The sequence below is a fragment of the Aethalodelphis obliquidens genome, unplaced genomic scaffold, assembly GCF_003676395.1.
Source record: "Aethalodelphis obliquidens isolate GAN/ISIS:26980383/991018 unplaced genomic scaffold, ASM367639v1 scaffold6, whole genome shotgun sequence".
NCBI lineage: Eukaryota > Metazoa > Chordata > Mammalia > Artiodactyla > Delphinidae > Aethalodelphis > Aethalodelphis obliquidens.
The window spans coordinates 12,408,252-12,425,303 of NW_020837950.1; the positions used below are offsets into that span (position 1 = coordinate 12,408,252).

Consider the following 17,052-nt stretch of genomic DNA (forward strand, 5'->3'; position numbering starts at 1 on the left):
GAGAAGACCAACTTCTGCACAAAATCCAAGAGTCACCTATTTCGAAAACGTGTTCTTAATGATTTATTTCTATTTTATATTTTCAGTGAGTTACTTTTACGGTAAATAGGATTTTTATTAAGTCCCCAAATTTCTGAAATATGAACAAAGTACACTGATTTTTAGGGATTAGTGCTAACTCATGGTTTTAGTAATCATTTTCATAGTTCCTAGAATAAATAAAACTCTATAACATTTGAGAAAAATTGTGGGTGGTGAGGATTGTTACCCAGAAGGGTGTGGCTATTTCACAGGGGGCAATGCCAATTTCAAAGAGTGAATGTACACAATATCTAAAATGCAGGGTCTGTCTAGATGACCTAAAGCTGCACCCAGAAAGAAAACTTTTTACATCTATGATGCAAAAGCCATAACAGATAAAAACAGGGCAGAATAAAGTAAAACCATAACTAAGATACTTGAGAATCTCAGTGGCGAAAACACTTTAAGTACCTTAGGCATGCCATCACTCTCCCCCATAAGGTGGTCTATCAGTTGACTGGTCAGCAGTTCATCTTTGGCCTGACCAACCTGTTTAGGAAGAGAAAGAAACAATATAAGTCCAGCATCTTAAACTTAGGAAGGGGTGGTCGTGGACGGGGGGGGGGGGGGGGGGGGGGGAGGACAAATAATCTACTGAGGAGATGAAATTTAAAAATTGTGTAAAAATACCTATAATCAAGTGCCTGAAACATGATGTAAGCTCAGGGTGTGTCTTCATTCATTTGTAGAGTCTCCACTAATAAAAATCCATCCTTAGAAGCTAGAGCTTTTCTAAGTTGCCGTATCAAAATACTGTGGTATTGTTTTTTACACACAGAGAGAATGTACTTCTTGGATGTTTCAATAAAAACTTTCTTAAGATAAGTGACTGTGACATGGAGAGAATGCCATCTTGAGCACAGGAACTGGGCCTTATACAACAATATACCTCCAAGTGCCTCATCTCCAGCAGCTCCCTGAGAAAAGGCACTTGCATATGGCTACGTGTAATTTAAAGTAGAAATAAAAGTACGGCCAGAGGGTCCCAGAAGAGGGCAGGCAGCTGGAAATGTGGGGTGGAGTTCTAGAGAGGACTTTGGCCTGGAAATCTGGATTTGAGAGTCATCTCCATAAAGCTCAGACTTAAATCACTGCCGTGTTGATCAGGAAAATTATTTATCAAATTGGAGGACGGAAATGTATTAGATTTAGATAGTAGGAATAGTTACTGACAAGATTAAGCGGCTTAAGAGTCTTGTGTCTATAAAAAAGAGGTGAGCCAAGAACCCAACTGGAGCTCAGCCGAGGAGAAGGAACACTGAACAGCACAGTCACATCAGCGATACAGTGAGAAAAGCTACCAGAAAAGAAAGGAAGCTCATTAGGGACAGAGCAACACGTTGGCCTAGCTTGCCACCCCTCCGGGAAAGTGTAAGGAAAAGTTCGGAAGTTCTTTGTGCAGGAGAGGAAGGATGAGATCAGCTGACTTGAGCACAGAAGAGGTCGCCGTGAACCTGTCGGGGACAGAGGCTCTCGGGCTGCAGAACTTCTGCACACTCCACTGACCGTGGTCGTCACCAGTGTAGGAAAGCTAAGCTTTGACCAATCTGTTGCCTCTGCTCTCGCCACTGCTCTAAGGAAGGAAGAGAAGGTAGAGCTCATCACCTCGATGGCTTTTGTGCGTGGCTTTGGGTGAATAAGCCCGTACGGAGAAATGGTTAAAGCAAGGGCTTCGGGGTCAGCCTGCCTGAGGTCAAAAGATAACCTGTGTGATCCAGAGCAGGTCACTCTTGGGACCTCAAAGAGGATAAAAATAATACCTAACTCACAGAATTGTTGTAAGGATTAAATAAGTTAATACACATAAAGGGCTTGGACTGGTGCCAAACAGGCAGTGTTGCCAGCTAAAGCAAACAAAAAATATAAGATGCCCAGTTACGTGTGAATTTCAGGGACTTGAGCACACCCAAGACATTAGTATAGACGGAAAGGGGAGCCAGCAGGGAACAGATGTGGCCACTCAGAATTAAAGTTAAAAGAAGGGTGGAGACAGAATGCTGAGGACACTTCCACTGACGGGCAGAGGAGCCAGAGAAGGAGGCTGAGAAGGGACCATCTGAGGAGTACCTGGAGAGCAGAGAAGCAGTGTTCTAAGGGAGTAAGAAGTTCGAGAAAGATGCGCTGTAATAGTGTAAAATGCTGCCATAACATGGGGTAGGGTGCAGGCTGAAGGGACATCTGTATTTAGCAAGGATGAGATCAGAGGGGACCTTTTAGAGAAGGTTTACAGAGGGGTGAAGGCAGAAGCTGACTGCAAGGTGAGCAGGCCCCCCACAAAGCTAACCGTCGGATGCTGTACAGACCCATCTTTCCCATCCCTATCGTGGGTTCTCTCAGGTGATGATTCCCAACTAGGGGTCTATTACTGCCCCCCTTCTCCAAGAAGGTATTTCAGAACTCTGAGGTGTAGAGGATGGGGGTGGGGGTGAGTGAAGCATGAACATTTTAAAGATGTTCTCAAATGGTTAAGGGCTATGCCTTCTGGTTGAGAATCAGCAGGTACCAGTGCACAGGTTGTGAGAAAATGCATGTTACAAGTAAAGGTGATTTATTTTTTTCAGGGGAGGGGTCTCAAGGTGGAAAGAAGATAAAGGGATAAAGGAATGGGAAGGAAACTAATATCACCTGCATAGTAGTTTCAATAAATATTGAGTGTCCACAATGTGCTGAACACTCTATAAAGAGATGGGCCTTTGACCTTGAGGAACTACTAATCTGAAGGGGGTTAACTGTAGCAGTAAGTAAGGTTCAGAGTACTTACAGGATTCTAAGGAGGGTGAAATTTCATCCAGAGGACAGTTCAGGAAAACTTTACAGGGAGTGGCGTGTGAAGTGGGTCCTGCATGTTGGGTAGGAGGCAGGGGTGCAGGAGGGAGGGCGTCCTAGGTGTGGGTAACAGCAAGAGCAAAGGAACAATATCAAGAAATTATTGTTGGGGGGTTTCCCTGGTGGCGCAGTGGTTGAGAGTCCACCTGCCGATGCAGGGGATGTGGGTTCGTGCCCCGGTTCGGGAGGATCCCACGTGCCGTGGAGCGGCTGGGCCCGTAAGCCATGGCCGCTGAGCCTGCGCATCTGGAGCCTGTGCTCTGCAACGGGAGAGGCCACAACAGTGAGAGGCCCGCGTACCGCAAAAAAAAAAAAAAAAAGAAATTATTGTTGGAGAAACTGGAATCCCAATACATTGTTGCTGGGAATGTAAAGTGGTGTAGCTGCTTTGGGAAACAGTTTGGCAGTTCCTCAAAATGTTAAACATAGACTTAACATGTGGCCTAGCAGTTCTGCTCCTAGGTATATACCCAAGAGAAATGAAAACACATGTCCACACAAAAACTTGTACACAAATGTTCACAGCAGCATTATTCATAATAGCCCCAAAGTGGAAACAACCCAAATGTGTATCAACTGATGAATGGATAAATGCAGTGTGTACACATTCAATTAAATATTATTAGGCTTTAAGAGGAATAAAGCACTGATACATGTTACAACACTGCATCTATCTGATGAAACGACTTGTATCCAGAATATATAATACAGTCCTACAAATCAGTAAGAATGAGATGATACAATTAAAAATTAGAAAAAAGATCTGAACAGAACTTCATAAAAGAGGATATTTGAATGGCTAATGAACACATGAAAAAATGCTCACTTTCATTATTCTTTTGAAAAATGAACTAAAACCATACAAGATACCACTGCACATCTATCAGAATAGTTACAATGAAATAGACTGATAAGTGCTGGTGAAGATGGGAAGCAACTACATTCTTTTACATTGTTGGTAGAGTGAAACTGGTACAACTACTTTGAAAAAAATGTTTGGCAGTACCTACTATTGCTGAAGATATATATGCTCTGTGACCTAATAATTCTATTCATGGATATATACCCAATAAAACTGAGGGCTTATTTATGTACACAAAAAGACATGAACAGCATTATGGCAACTTTATTCATAATATGCCCAAACTGAGACAACCTAAATGTCCATTAACAGAATAATGGGTAAAGAAATTGTGACAGTCATATGGTGGAATACTACACAGCAATGAATAAGAATGAACTATTGCTACACATGATAACACAGATGCTTTTGCAGACTTAATGTTGACTGAAAGAAATTGGACACAAAAGAGAACATATGTATGGTTTCATTTACATGAAATCCATAAACGTGTAAAACCAATCTATAAGAATAGAAGTCAGAATTGTGGTTACCCCTGATGGGGAACACTGATTGGGAGGCAGCAGTGGGCCTTCTGGGGAGCTTGATCTGGATGGGGGTTACACAGGTGTACACAGATTTTATTTGAAAAGACTAATTGAGTTGCATATTTAAGATTCGTGCATTTTACTGTATGCAAGTTACACCTAAAAGAAAATGCAAAGGTTCTTATCTTTTAGAGATAGATTTTGTATCCACAAACGAAATGATATGATGTCTGTGATTTGCTTTAAAATAATATAGGGAAAGAGGGTGGAGGTATGAATAAAATATGACTGGCCACGTGTGGACAGCTGTTGAAATGAGATGATGGGTATCTGGGGGTTTGTTATGCTGTTTGGTCTACTTTTGTAAATGTTTGGAAATTTCCTCAAAAAGTTAAAAAAATAATTAGCATTCATGAAAGTTTCATTCCAGAGTTAACTTACAGTTTCAATTGCCATTTCTATTGCTGCATTGTCTTCTGAGCTTGGACATTTCAGCAAGTGTTTAAGTGCCTGAAATGAGAATTGAATAGAAATTAAAAATTTTCAGACTGCTTTCACTTTGGGAAAAACAAAGTTTTCACACAAACAAAGTAATCACAGTTTGTGAAAGTACCTTCATCTTAACCAGGAGCTTGCACAGTGCTGAGTCTTAAAATATATACTTAAAAGGCTGAGTGTAGTTTAAAAAGTGGAAGGATCCAGTTGACCCTTTGAAACATCTAGTTCTGATTTCAAATGAAATCAGAATGAAAAATGTGCCCTCTTTAGGCAGGAAGAGTTAATTATTTTCATTCATTTATTCACTCAACAAACATTTACTGACAACTTGCTGCTCTGTATATGAGACTGTGCTAGATGCTATGGAAAATACCAGGCCGTCTCTTTGTATCATGTACAATCTAATTGGAGAGATCTATGTGATGTGATGAAAATATAATTATAATAATCAAATATTTTAAGCCATAGTTGTCTAACTCCTGAACGCCACACCACCACACCTATGAAGACGTTTAAAGTTATAAAAGTTTCAGAGACAAATGGGCCGTATTGCCAGTTGGCTTTATAGGTGGTCTGAAGAAGAAAAGATGATTAGACATGAGGATGATCTTGAAGATAACACAGAGGAAAAGGACTTGAAGATGGACAGGTCTGTGGAAGGTGGGGAAGAGGGCAAAGAGGAACCCAGGTGGAGAACAGGGACGGGAGAAGGCTAGCGAAAGCGTGGGATTCTTCAATGGAAAAAGCTAGATGCCAGATTGGGAAGTTCAGGCTGGTTGGTCAACTGTGGAAATTCTCTTGAGTGCCAGCTAAGGAGTTTAGACTCAGTAACTAAGAGGCCAGAACAGCAAATTGATGGCCTGAAGGCTGAATTCACACACAGACATGTTTCTTTGGCCAGCGAGATGTTATACAAATATCTGGGCCTATATTTTAATATTGACCCAGACTTGTGTTTCTTGTGAAAAAATCCTATGATCTGAGCTAGTAGGCCCAAACTCCTGAATGGCAACACTTTTTTGGAGGTGAGAAACAGCTGTTCCCTTCAGACAAAATGCGTCCCCGTCCAGCAGTCCCTACCCTGTCACTCAGTAAACGCACAGCCTGACCCTGCAGCTCACTTGTTTACGTCCCTTGCTTGAACACCGTAACCCCTGCTTTAGGGGCTCTTTGTCAGTCAAAGTTAGTACCATTTGGGGAACAAAATAAAGGATGAGTTATAGACAGAGAAGCTAAAAACGAGGAAAACAGGAAACCATTGCCATAATCTAAAGTGAGGTGACCCAGGTTTGGATTACATGGATGGTAGTTAGAACGAAAAAGAGAGAGCTGTGAGAGAGGTTACGAAGGCAGAATGTGACTGGATGTGGGAGAGAGGGGAAGAGTTTAAGGCTGACTCTGAGATTTCAAATCTGGGTGTCTGGGAGCGTAATATATTTTAAGATATTACTTAAAATAATATCGTTATTTTAATGATTATCATTATTTTAATATCATTATTTATTTTATCTGATCATTCCTGTGGAGTCCAAAGTATGTTTTCTTGGCAAATACTCACTCGTGAATACTGGCCACACAGCAAGAAGAATTTTCCAGCCTGAAAATGTCTTTTCTCTCCTTCGAAATATAAGGCAATGCTTTGATAGTCCTCATTAGTAGTGTCTTCAGAACCTACAACAGAAATTCATTGAGTAAAATATCTGAGCAAAACTTGTTTACCTCTTATTGCTAATCTAAAAATAGGATCTAAAAAGAGGTGATCTAAAAAGAGGTGATGAAAACCTTTTAACAGCAAATATTATTATCAGTGTCTTTTTCATCACAAAACACATTCACCATAATAACCCCACATATCAACTCTGTTCCATCTTCTTTTCGCTCTAAATAACAATCAGGAGAGGAAGTTATGACGCTTTGTGAGAAGCTGGGTTACGGTTTGACATTACCCTTAGTGACTTTTATCTTTCTTTAAGAGTCTCAATCTTATTTCCTAAAACAAGGAACAATCCAGGATTTCCCTAGGGTTTCAGAACAATCAGGAGCAAAGTTAACCATAATGCAAATGTAATCCATCTCCTTTCTCCAGTGCCCAGTTTAAACAATAGTCTGTATGTATTTGTCAGACAAGGGAGATGATACTCAAATGGACAACAGATGCTATTTAAAGATAATTACTGTTTTTCCTTTTTTAAAAAAATATTTATTTATTTAATTAATTTTTATTTGGCTGCACTGGATCTTAGTTGTGGGATGCGGGCTCTAGCGCCTTGACCAGAGATCAAACCCGGGCCCCCTGCATTGGGTGCGTGGGGTCTTAACCACCAGGGAAGTCCCTTTTCTGTTTTTCTTTTACAGGCTTAAACATATTAAGCACAGAAGACCCCAAAGCTGCTGGAATTCCAATCCATTGTTTATGTTTACCCATGGGAGTTGGAGGCCCAGTAGGGCACCAAAGTATAAGAACAGCTCTGTGTCTCCAGACCAAGGCAGATATGGAGTTTATAAAAGAAGGGAGTAAAGAAAGGTGAAGAAAAGTGTGTTATGTTTTGGGAGTGGGAGGGCATATGTGTGTATATGTGTGTGTGCATGATTTAGGATAAGCCACATCCTTCTGCAATTAGAAAAACTTAAATGCTTTAGTGCAATGATGATTTGCAATTGTTAGGACAGAAATGTCATCTGTCATGTTAAACATTAATATTGGTAATGTTGCTTTTACCTGTATTTCCTTTTTTTCTTTAGCTCTTTATTTTCTCCAATTACCTGAATGACTTCCTAAGATATTAGAAGATGCTTTTACCTATTACTTCCCTTGAAGACTGAAACAAAAATTTTCTCATGAATCCCACCAACAATTCTTACAGTCATTTTGTGAATTGTAAAAAAACGAAATAACATAACAGGACAAATATTATAATTCCACTTATAAAAGGTACCACGAGTAGTCAAAATCATAGCGACAGAAAGTAGAACAGTGGTTATGAGGCTGGGAGGTGAGGGGAATGGGAGCTATTGTTTAATGGGTATATAGTTTTAGTTTAGGATGATGACAAAGTTCTGGAGACAGATGTGGTGATAGTTGCACAACAATGCGAATGTACTTAATGCAACCAACTGTACACTTAAAAATGGTTAAAATGGTAAATTTACATTATGTATATTTTACAATAAAAAAGGAAAAAAAGAAGAAAAATCACACCACAAATAATGTTATACATGGCCCATGAAGTGAAAAATCTGAAAATTGTTTCAGTAATTTCTAAGAATAATTACGAACATGGGAAGAAAACGTATAAGCCAGTATTCTCAGAATATAAAATTTTCTTTTGTACTTTCAAAATCTTTAAAAACCACATCATATATTCTTTTTTTTTGCGGTGCGTGGGCCTCTCACTGTTGTGGCCTCTCCCGTTGCGGAGCACAGGCTCCGGATGCACAGGCTCAGCGGCCATGGCTCACAGGCCTAGCTGCTCCGCGGCATGTGGGATCCTCCCAGACTGGGGCACAAACCCGTGTCCCCTGCATCGGCAGGCGGACTCTCAACCACTGCGCCACCAGGGAAGCCCCCATATATTCTTAAGTTATAACTCAATTAAAAAAATTTATGAAAACATTTACTTTTTCAAAAATCATTCTTCATTTCCTATTACCTTCATCTTGGAACCTTGCTTTACCAGGTTCCTTGAGCAGTAGCAGGATTTGGGAAATCTGGCCTCTCGCAGAAGTCACCCAAAACACCTTAATTTTTGAAAATGGTCTTATAATTCCGTCTCATCTTTAAGGTATAGTAGGGATCTTGAAATCTAACAAGTTACATATAGCTGGTGTGTGTGTCTGTGTATAAATGGTGTGTGTGCATGTCCTTGTGGATATACAAATCTGATCATTAGACCATAAGAGTCAAAGCGTTCCTTTGAAAAGTCTTTAAGAGAAATTAGGGAAAAAAACGATATTTACCGATAATGTCCGCATAGATTTCCATTTTGTTGTGCTGCTGAGCCAGTGTGAAAGCTTCATTATTACATTTGGACATAACAAGAAACTGGATGGCAGACCCGTAGTCACCTAGCTGTAGAAAAAACCTGAAACAAAGTACTTTAATGAACTTGACTCATTTAAAAGAAGTTTGTCATTTACAAAATAAGATATTTTTCAACCTGGAGAAACCACTTAAAAGTAAAAATGTATCCGGTAAACTGCAGTTCTATACCATATGTTTATATTTGGAAAACATACTCTCATACGTTGACCACAACAAACAGCCTTTGAATTTAAACACTTAGATATAATTTAAAAAAAAACCCCCAAAACAGAATAAGTATTCCATTTGAATTGATTTTTTGATAAGAGGAAGCGGGGGCTCTCTTTTAAGGTTCGTTTTTGGAAGTCCAAAAATATTAATGCGTTATGTTACCGGGCTACCATCTTGGCTCCATCCAGGGACTGGGTTTCTCTGACAATACTGACAGCCTTTTCTGGATTGTTGAGGTGGTCCAGGTAGATGCGGATCACGCTGTTCCACTGTTTTGCATTCTCATAAGCCACAACAGCTTCTTTGTATCTATAAGAGGTACTTATTTCAGACAAACTTTCTTAACACTGTCACATTTGGGGAAAAAAATGTCAATAAATGTTTGGGACACTTTTTTATTGAGGTGGTTGCTTATTTTTCTTGAACTTCTTCATTTTTTATCAGAAAGAATACCAGGAACCATTTCACTAAAATACGTTCTTTTCAGAGGTTTGATAAACTAACAGTAAAATACCAATTTTACTGTTTTCTCATCTGAACCATATGTATATACAATTTTTTACATTTTATTGTTTTTGTTAGTGGAAAGATTATAATAGTAATACAGGCTTATTTTAGAAAACAGAAAATAAGGAATTTTTCACAATTAGAGACATAGCTTAACAGTGATATATAAAATCATTGTGTGTTGACCTCTAGACGGAGCTCAAGACTTCTGTTCAGTCCCCATGAGCTCTCTAGCTCTTTCCGTTTTAACAAGACACTTAATGTATATCTCTTTCTTAAGGTTACTTTTCTAAAAGTAGAAGGAAGTAACCTTTCAAAATCTCTTAATACATATTGCTAAATAACTTTCTAAAGACTTTAGAAATTTACAGTCTCATCAGTCATGTAAAACAAGTGCTTTTTGACAATATGGTTATTAGTTTAAAATAAATCTTTTCCCCAATATGATAAGTTAAAATGATATACTGTTTGCTTTAATTTAATTACTGTTAGTGAGATAGAACTTTTTCACATTTGCATAAAATATAATTTCATAACTGTATTTCTTCCTGTCTTTAGCCCATTTCCTCCTAGTGCCTTTGAGTTTCTTGTATTAAAGTTCCAGGAAATATTTGTATATTTAGGATACCAACTATCCATTGCTATATTTTACTGTTTTGTGGCTTAAACAGTGCAGCCATAGGTATGAACTTCATGTTTCTTCCGTTTTCTTTTCCTCTGCATCTGTAAGTTATCGTCCTTAATAAAATGACTATTGCCTAACTTCATTTTCATGCCGTATTATATCAAAATTTCAACTTCTAATATTTAACCCTCAAGTAAAAATGAGATTTTAGTCCATATATGAATACATAAAGGACTGACTGAGGTATATCAAAGTGTGAGAAAAATTTAATAGTCTGGCACTTCAAGCCAGGTGAGGAGTAAAGATATTTTCTGTCTTTCTGTGCTCTGCCTTTCTTAGAGGGTTGCAAATATCAATAGTTAATTTATAAAACATTCTTTTAAATTTGTATAAAATTGAGAAATTGTACAAACCTTCCATCTGCTTCTTTAGCTTTGGCATACTGCAGGTGAATCTTTGGAGAAGAAACATGAGGCAGAAGTTCACCAACTTTTGCCCTAGAAAGGTAGGTTTAGGAGAATAATATCAGCACTACATTTGCTCTAAAAGTAGCTTCCTACAATCAGATATTCATTTTTAGGATTCAAAAAACAGTTATCGTGATCTTTAAAAAATCTTGGCCTCCTACAGGTACAAGATTTAATTGCTCTTTCTCCGGCCCGCAACCCCACTAGCCCACCCTCTGTGGGAAAATGAAGGTTAGTTCGTTAACTCTTTGGGGACAACAGGGCTTTTTTATTCTAGCAATTTATCTATCAGGTATTTCCCCATATTAAACCAAGAAAATGTGCTGTTCTTTGAAAAAGGAACTATTAATGTAAACTCATCTAAAAAGAAAAAGAGGAGATGGAAGGAAGGCCCAGATAGAGGCAACAGTTGTACAGCTGGGAGGAGCAGCAAGAAAACCAGTGGGGAGATCGTCGACACACATTTATCTCCACACCTGCTCAGAACAAATTTTAGCAAATTCTTACCAGTTCTTACAGCGGATGTAAACAGATGCTGCTTTGTCATAGTAGAGACCTTTTTCATAGAGTTGAGCTGCTTCTGAAAATTGCTAAAATAATATGAGATTATCAAAATACTGAATTTATTATGTATGAGACCACATGAATATTTATTCACAGAAAAGTCTACCTTCATATTCTCCAATATGGCTCCACAGTCTCTTTTAAGGACCCTGCTGGGGTGCTTGAGGGCTAGGCTAACCCCTCGGCGGATGTCTCCCATTCTTATGGACATCTGGGCCACGCCAGCCAGACATACCTCATCATGTTCCTGAAATTAGAAGGCAAATAACTAATGAATCAGACCCTAACTTAAAATGATGTATTCTAGCCAAACAATTTAAATCTAAAATGAGCCCAAAGGTTATAGTTTACTTTCGGTAATCTTTTTCTGGCAAATCTCAAGATTTTGAAATAACATTGAGTCTTTTTTTAAAAATCATCTGTTGTAAAGTTATATTTTTTTCTTTAGAAGTCTAGATCTTTTGTGCTCAAGACCAAATTTTTACTGCCCCTTTGTCGTAATACCTTGCATTTCTTTGTATGTCTTCTTGGTATAAAATTTTACGTGAGAGGAAATATACTGGGCACATAGCATAAATGCTATGTGTGAATAACATTAAGAGAGAAAATATTTATCACACTGAAAATTTCTCTACTAGGCCTGATGAAACATAAAACCTTTATTTATTTATTTTGTGACAGAGGAACTGAATTTTATATTTTATTTAATTTTAAATAACTTAAATGGCCACATGTGACTAGTGGTGACTGTCTTTAATAACACAATTAAGGACGAACTTAAATAGATGCAGCCAAACAAAGAAAATGTCAAAACCCCAAGAGATAAATGAACAAAGGATATAATCAGGCAATTCTTAAAAAAACATACAATTGGCCAATAAATAAATAAAACATGCTTGACTTCACTAATAATCAAACACACACAAAGTAAAATGAAATACCTTCTTTTTTTTTGGCTGATCAAATTGGTAGAGATTGGTAGTGTTGAGAATGTGAGGGAAACAGACACTTTCCTACACAACTAACAGCTGGATGAATTACTACAAGTTCTTTTGGAGAGCAATCTAGCAGTACAAAAAATTAAAAGCACACATTTTATGACCTAGAATCCCACCTGTAAGAATATATCCTGCAGAAATACTATTTTAAGTAGCTAAAGATATATATACTAGGTAGAATATTCACTGTGGTGTTTTTGATAGAAACAAAACCCCAAACAACTAATCAATAAGGGAGTGGATGAAAAAACCATGGTACATCCAAACAATGAAATTTTAGAAGCTCTTAAAAAATTAAAACTTTCATAATGTATTGATTTGGAAAGACCATAAAGCAAAATGCTGCTTTTCACAGAATGGATTCTCAGTTGATCTTTGCTGAATGAATGGAAGTGAATGATTTCATTTTTAGTAAAAATCCCTATTATATACATATCTGTATGCTTAGCAGAGATTCTGGATGGAAATATATAAAATCATGAACAGTGGTTACCATTAAGGAGTGTGGATGGAGGAGAGAATGCTGGACTCTCACTTTGCAGGTTAACATACTTTGGTGATTTTTCAAATTGACTATACTGAAATTGTATTACTTCTGTAATAAAATGCTATAAATAATATAGAAAAGAAAAAGATTTTCAATCTTGACATCACCTAACTTAAAAACATCCATTTTTATCGCAAAATTTAGCTTCTGGAGCTAAAATTCTGGGATCGTCTGGGATGGGAGAATGGACTGGAATGGTGGGTAAAGTACATGCTTACCAGGTTCATCATAAAAGATACAGCATAAGGAATGAAATGGCAGAACAAACTTTTATGGACTGGGAATTCACTTTCAAAGTGGTTACTGAAACTTTTTAAGAGTAAAAGGAACAGCTTTATGAAAATCAATAGCTAGCCTGTAACTGGGAAGGGATAGAAATCATACTCCCAACCTTAATATGAAGCTCATAATTAGGGTGTATGGAAAACATAGCTTTTTCAGACTGATAAAAATATTGTCAACTTCAGTTTTTAAGAGTTCAGGGTTTTAAAATGATTTAACCATATCCTTGCAAAGCTGTTAATAAACTGAAAAAAGGCTCACCTGCTATATATGGAATAAATACAATGCAAATAAGATTATTTTTTAAAGGAAACTAACAACAAACCCAAAGATAATTATGCATATCTTATCTTTATTCAAGGTTACCTTATTATCACCTGTTATTCCTTTCTCATAATGAGCCAAAGCATTTACATAATCACCCCTGAAAAAAAATTGTGAATTTTAATACACATTCAAGTATCTTATTTACATATACAAGATTTAAAAGATCATCTGTCACTGAATTGCTTAAGCACATAAAAGGTGTGATATACAACATTTATACATGCATTCTTTCAAGTGCAGTCCATTATTTTGCTACTTTATGAATAATTATTAAGCTAGATTTTGCTAAGACTGTAAGGTACTAACTTTGCAGTATGCTAGGCATTTTGGGGAAGTACATTAAATTTTATGGGTCACTTTTGCTTAATTATCTCCTTTGGGGCACTAAAGACAATCATGTGACCATAAAAAAGAATGTTTTTTCCAAACACCCAATATTTATAAGTACAATATGTATTAAGAGAATCTGGGTAGAAATGAAGGAAAACACTGGGGATGACAGTATTAAGGGCCCTGGTTCTTATTCTGATTAGAAGTATTATACATGAAATAAATAATACCACTCCCTATTCCCATGACCAATGCTAACACGGATCTGCATATCTAGAAGTCATATTTATTACCTCAATTCATTTTTATTGCTTGGAACAGAATGGACCAGTGATTTACTTAAGATCAATTTGGAGATCCATTGTCCTCTGAGAAATCACCTCCTCCATAATAAATTAATCAGCTCTGAAAATGGCATTATTTGAGCTCTACCTTATCAGCTTAGACCAGTTATTCAACCTCTCTCATCCTTACTCAGTTTCCTCATCTGTTGGTTACAAGGAATTTTCTGGAAGAGAAGCCAATTGAGAACATTGTTTTGGACAGCCCAGGGCTTCATAGTCAGCAGTGTTCCTAAGTGCGAATTTCTAATACTTGGACCCAATTACATCAACACAGCTAGAGATGTCTCCTGATAGTTCCTCCTTCAGGAGCCTGAGGTTTTCCTTGGGCAAACCCAGTTAGGAGATGCTAAATTAAGACTTTGGAACTCTCACTTTATTTTTATGGTATTTTAGTTCACTCACTTTATTATTATTTTACTTTGGAACTCTCATGTGGATCTAGCTCATTATTCTAGTGCCAGACTGGAGAGCTAAATCCCTCCCACAGGTGACAGACTGGTCCTGCTTTGATCTAATCAATGTCTTGGATGCAGAATAAAACAGACTGATGGAACTGAGCACAGGCCTAGGGCCTTAGCATCAAAATCAGCAGCTGGTGGCTACTGGGATATCGGATGATGATGAGATATACTTAGTTCATTACTATTATCACAAGGGAAAGTCTCCTGATTTTGGGGGCTGGGGTGTGTATCTAGATCAGGGTCCAGGGGTCAGCACAGAAATAGCAGTGAAAGTTTGCGGAATTGGTGGCTTCACGGTGAAGTGTTGAGCAGAAAGGGTTAAAAAATATCAAAAACATCACAGGCTTTCAACTGGCTCAGCTCATCTGACTATAATGAGACAGTTTTTGAGGGTCTGCTACAAAATCTTTGATTCTCCTGAATCAAGAGACAATGGAAGTTTTCTGGATGGTTCCAGGGCTTACTTTGGTGTTTGTCCTCTGACAGGAGATGGTGGGTCATCTCCCAATGTATTGACCCTTTTCTCTTTACTCTAAGACCCAGTCACTCTCAGGACAGACATGGAGGGCCTTGTCCGTTGTGTTATGTACTAAGATTCCTATTTGACCTTTTCAACGTATAGATTAACTGTATAAGAGGCAGAAATGTGCCAAATTTAGATCAAGGTTGACTAAGAAGAAATAAAATCTCCAAAAGTTTTTACTTGCAAAATGGAAAATTTTAAATAAGATATCTTGGTTAGAAATGAAAGAATACTTTTGATGGAATAATTTCTACAACTATTATCTGTCAAGATTCTCAATGAATCTAAAGTCTATAGAAAACAAAGTGGAACTATATAAAAATGTTGTTTTAAATGCTAGAACCACATTTTCTCTGTTCAAAAAACAGTATTTTTCCCATTTTATAGTTTTTGAAATTGGAATGTATCCTATAATAAATGTCAAAAGAAATTGTCCAGTTGTGATGTAACTGCCATTGCACATATACCTGTGAACTTATATTTGCAAATGAATTATTCATTTTTTGTCTCTGCAGGTATCTGCATTAGTGGCATTAACCATGGCTGAAGGTGAGTTTACAATTGGATCTTGAATGCCTCTAAACTTACACTTTTATGCAGCATTGAAATAAAAATGTATAGTCTGTCAATTAAGACTACTGACAGTTAAGACCATCTAGCAATTAACAGCACTAGAAAATTCTAAATCTCTCAGAATGGATTACGGCATTTTCAAAGGTAGGAAAGATCTGTGAAGCCTATTCATCATGCATCATGAAGGACTATTATTCTAGCACTACGTATCCACCTGTGAAAAGTTTCTGGCTTGATTTTCAACATTAACTGTTGAATTTTTATCTATGTGCAATTCAATTTACAAAAGAAAAAGTACAAATTTAAGCAAATAGAAGTTGTAGAACAAAGCCTGGTATTTTTCACTGTGCCTTGAAATCACACTGCAAATCCTCAAAGTGTTCAAAAAGGTCAAGGTCATGCACTTAGGTTAAGAAAAGCAGAGTCACCCCAATGTTTATGTGTAACTGTTGTTGGCTGAATGTGATTCAAAATAACATTTAGACTCTAAATATAGAAAAGGCTTAGACCCAAACTTAGACTTTGATGCTGAAAATGCAAGTGGATAAATACATGGATAAGACATCATTAGTTAGAATAAAACTTTTTGGATGTATAATTAATATGGCTTTTTCCACCTAAGAAGCAATTATTAAATCAATGGATTTAATTATTAAATCAATGGCCTTATAATGAACAGCGGTTTAGAATTGAAGATATTCAATAATTAGATACTGACTGAAACATATAAAGACAAGTACTTACGTGAATTCAAGCTGAATAGCATATTCTTTTGATATAAACGGTATTTGGTCTGGGGCTAAACGCTTTGCCAGTTGTAGAGCACTGTCCCAGTGCTGTAAATCCCTTCTCATCTATTAGGAAGAGAGAGAGATTAATTTCAAATAGCAAATTATTCTGCACAGTCACCATATAGTTTTCAATAAAAGTGATTACAGATACTTTTTGTTTAAAAAATGAAACTTGGTCTTTCCAAAGACAATAAATTACTATAGCATACATTCTCAATGCAGGTGACAGAGCCTCCAAAAGGGTGAAAATTGGTTCTTGGAGACCAAAAACATCTTGGCTATTACAATGGTTTGTGGCCCTCCAAAACTCAATCCTAAACAAAATCTTATTCTCTTTAGTAGTTAATATTTCTCCATAGGAAAAAATTAAATTGAATTAAAATTAATTCAATCAGCTAAATTAATATTTCTTTTTAGAGGGGAGATAATAAAGAAAAAGTTGAGAAATACTTTACTATAGGAACTGATGTTATTTTCTGAGAAAATCTGAACCTATATCATGAGATGAATAGTAGCAAACATAAATAAAACGTGAACGTGTTTTTCTCTCTGGCTCCCAAGGTCTTTTATATGTGTCTGGTACATAATTCCACATATAAACTAACCATTAAAGATTAAATCATTAATTTTTTAGAGGTCATTCCTCACTTTATTCACTCTTTGTAAA

General features: G+C 37.1%; 1 protein-coding gene across 9 annotated transcripts in view; it reads right to left on the minus strand.

Annotated features, from left to right (window-relative positions):
- Positions 1 to 17,052, minus strand: part of WDR19 (WD repeat domain 19) — an 83,860-nt gene that overhangs the window by 18,640 nt on the left and 48,168 nt on the right. For all 9 annotated transcript variants that reach the window (XM_027103151.1, XM_027103148.1, XM_027103149.1 and 6 more), the window contains 10 exons: positions 16,339 to 16,448; positions 13,403 to 13,460; positions 11,316 to 11,456; positions 11,153 to 11,235; positions 10,592 to 10,675; positions 9,209 to 9,355; positions 8,752 to 8,876; positions 6,353 to 6,465; positions 4,738 to 4,806; positions 493 to 570 (listed from right to left, as the gene is read on the minus strand). In XM_027103151.1, the coding sequence (XP_026958952.1) occupies positions 493 to 570; positions 4,738 to 4,806; positions 6,353 to 6,465; positions 8,752 to 8,876; positions 9,209 to 9,355; positions 10,592 to 10,675; positions 11,153 to 11,235; positions 11,316 to 11,456; positions 13,403 to 13,460; positions 16,339 to 16,448 (1,008 nt within the window). The remainder of the gene's footprint in view (positions 1 to 492; positions 571 to 4,737; positions 4,807 to 6,352; positions 6,466 to 8,751; positions 8,877 to 9,208; positions 9,356 to 10,591; positions 10,676 to 11,152; positions 11,236 to 11,315; positions 11,457 to 13,402; positions 13,461 to 16,338; positions 16,449 to 17,052) is intronic.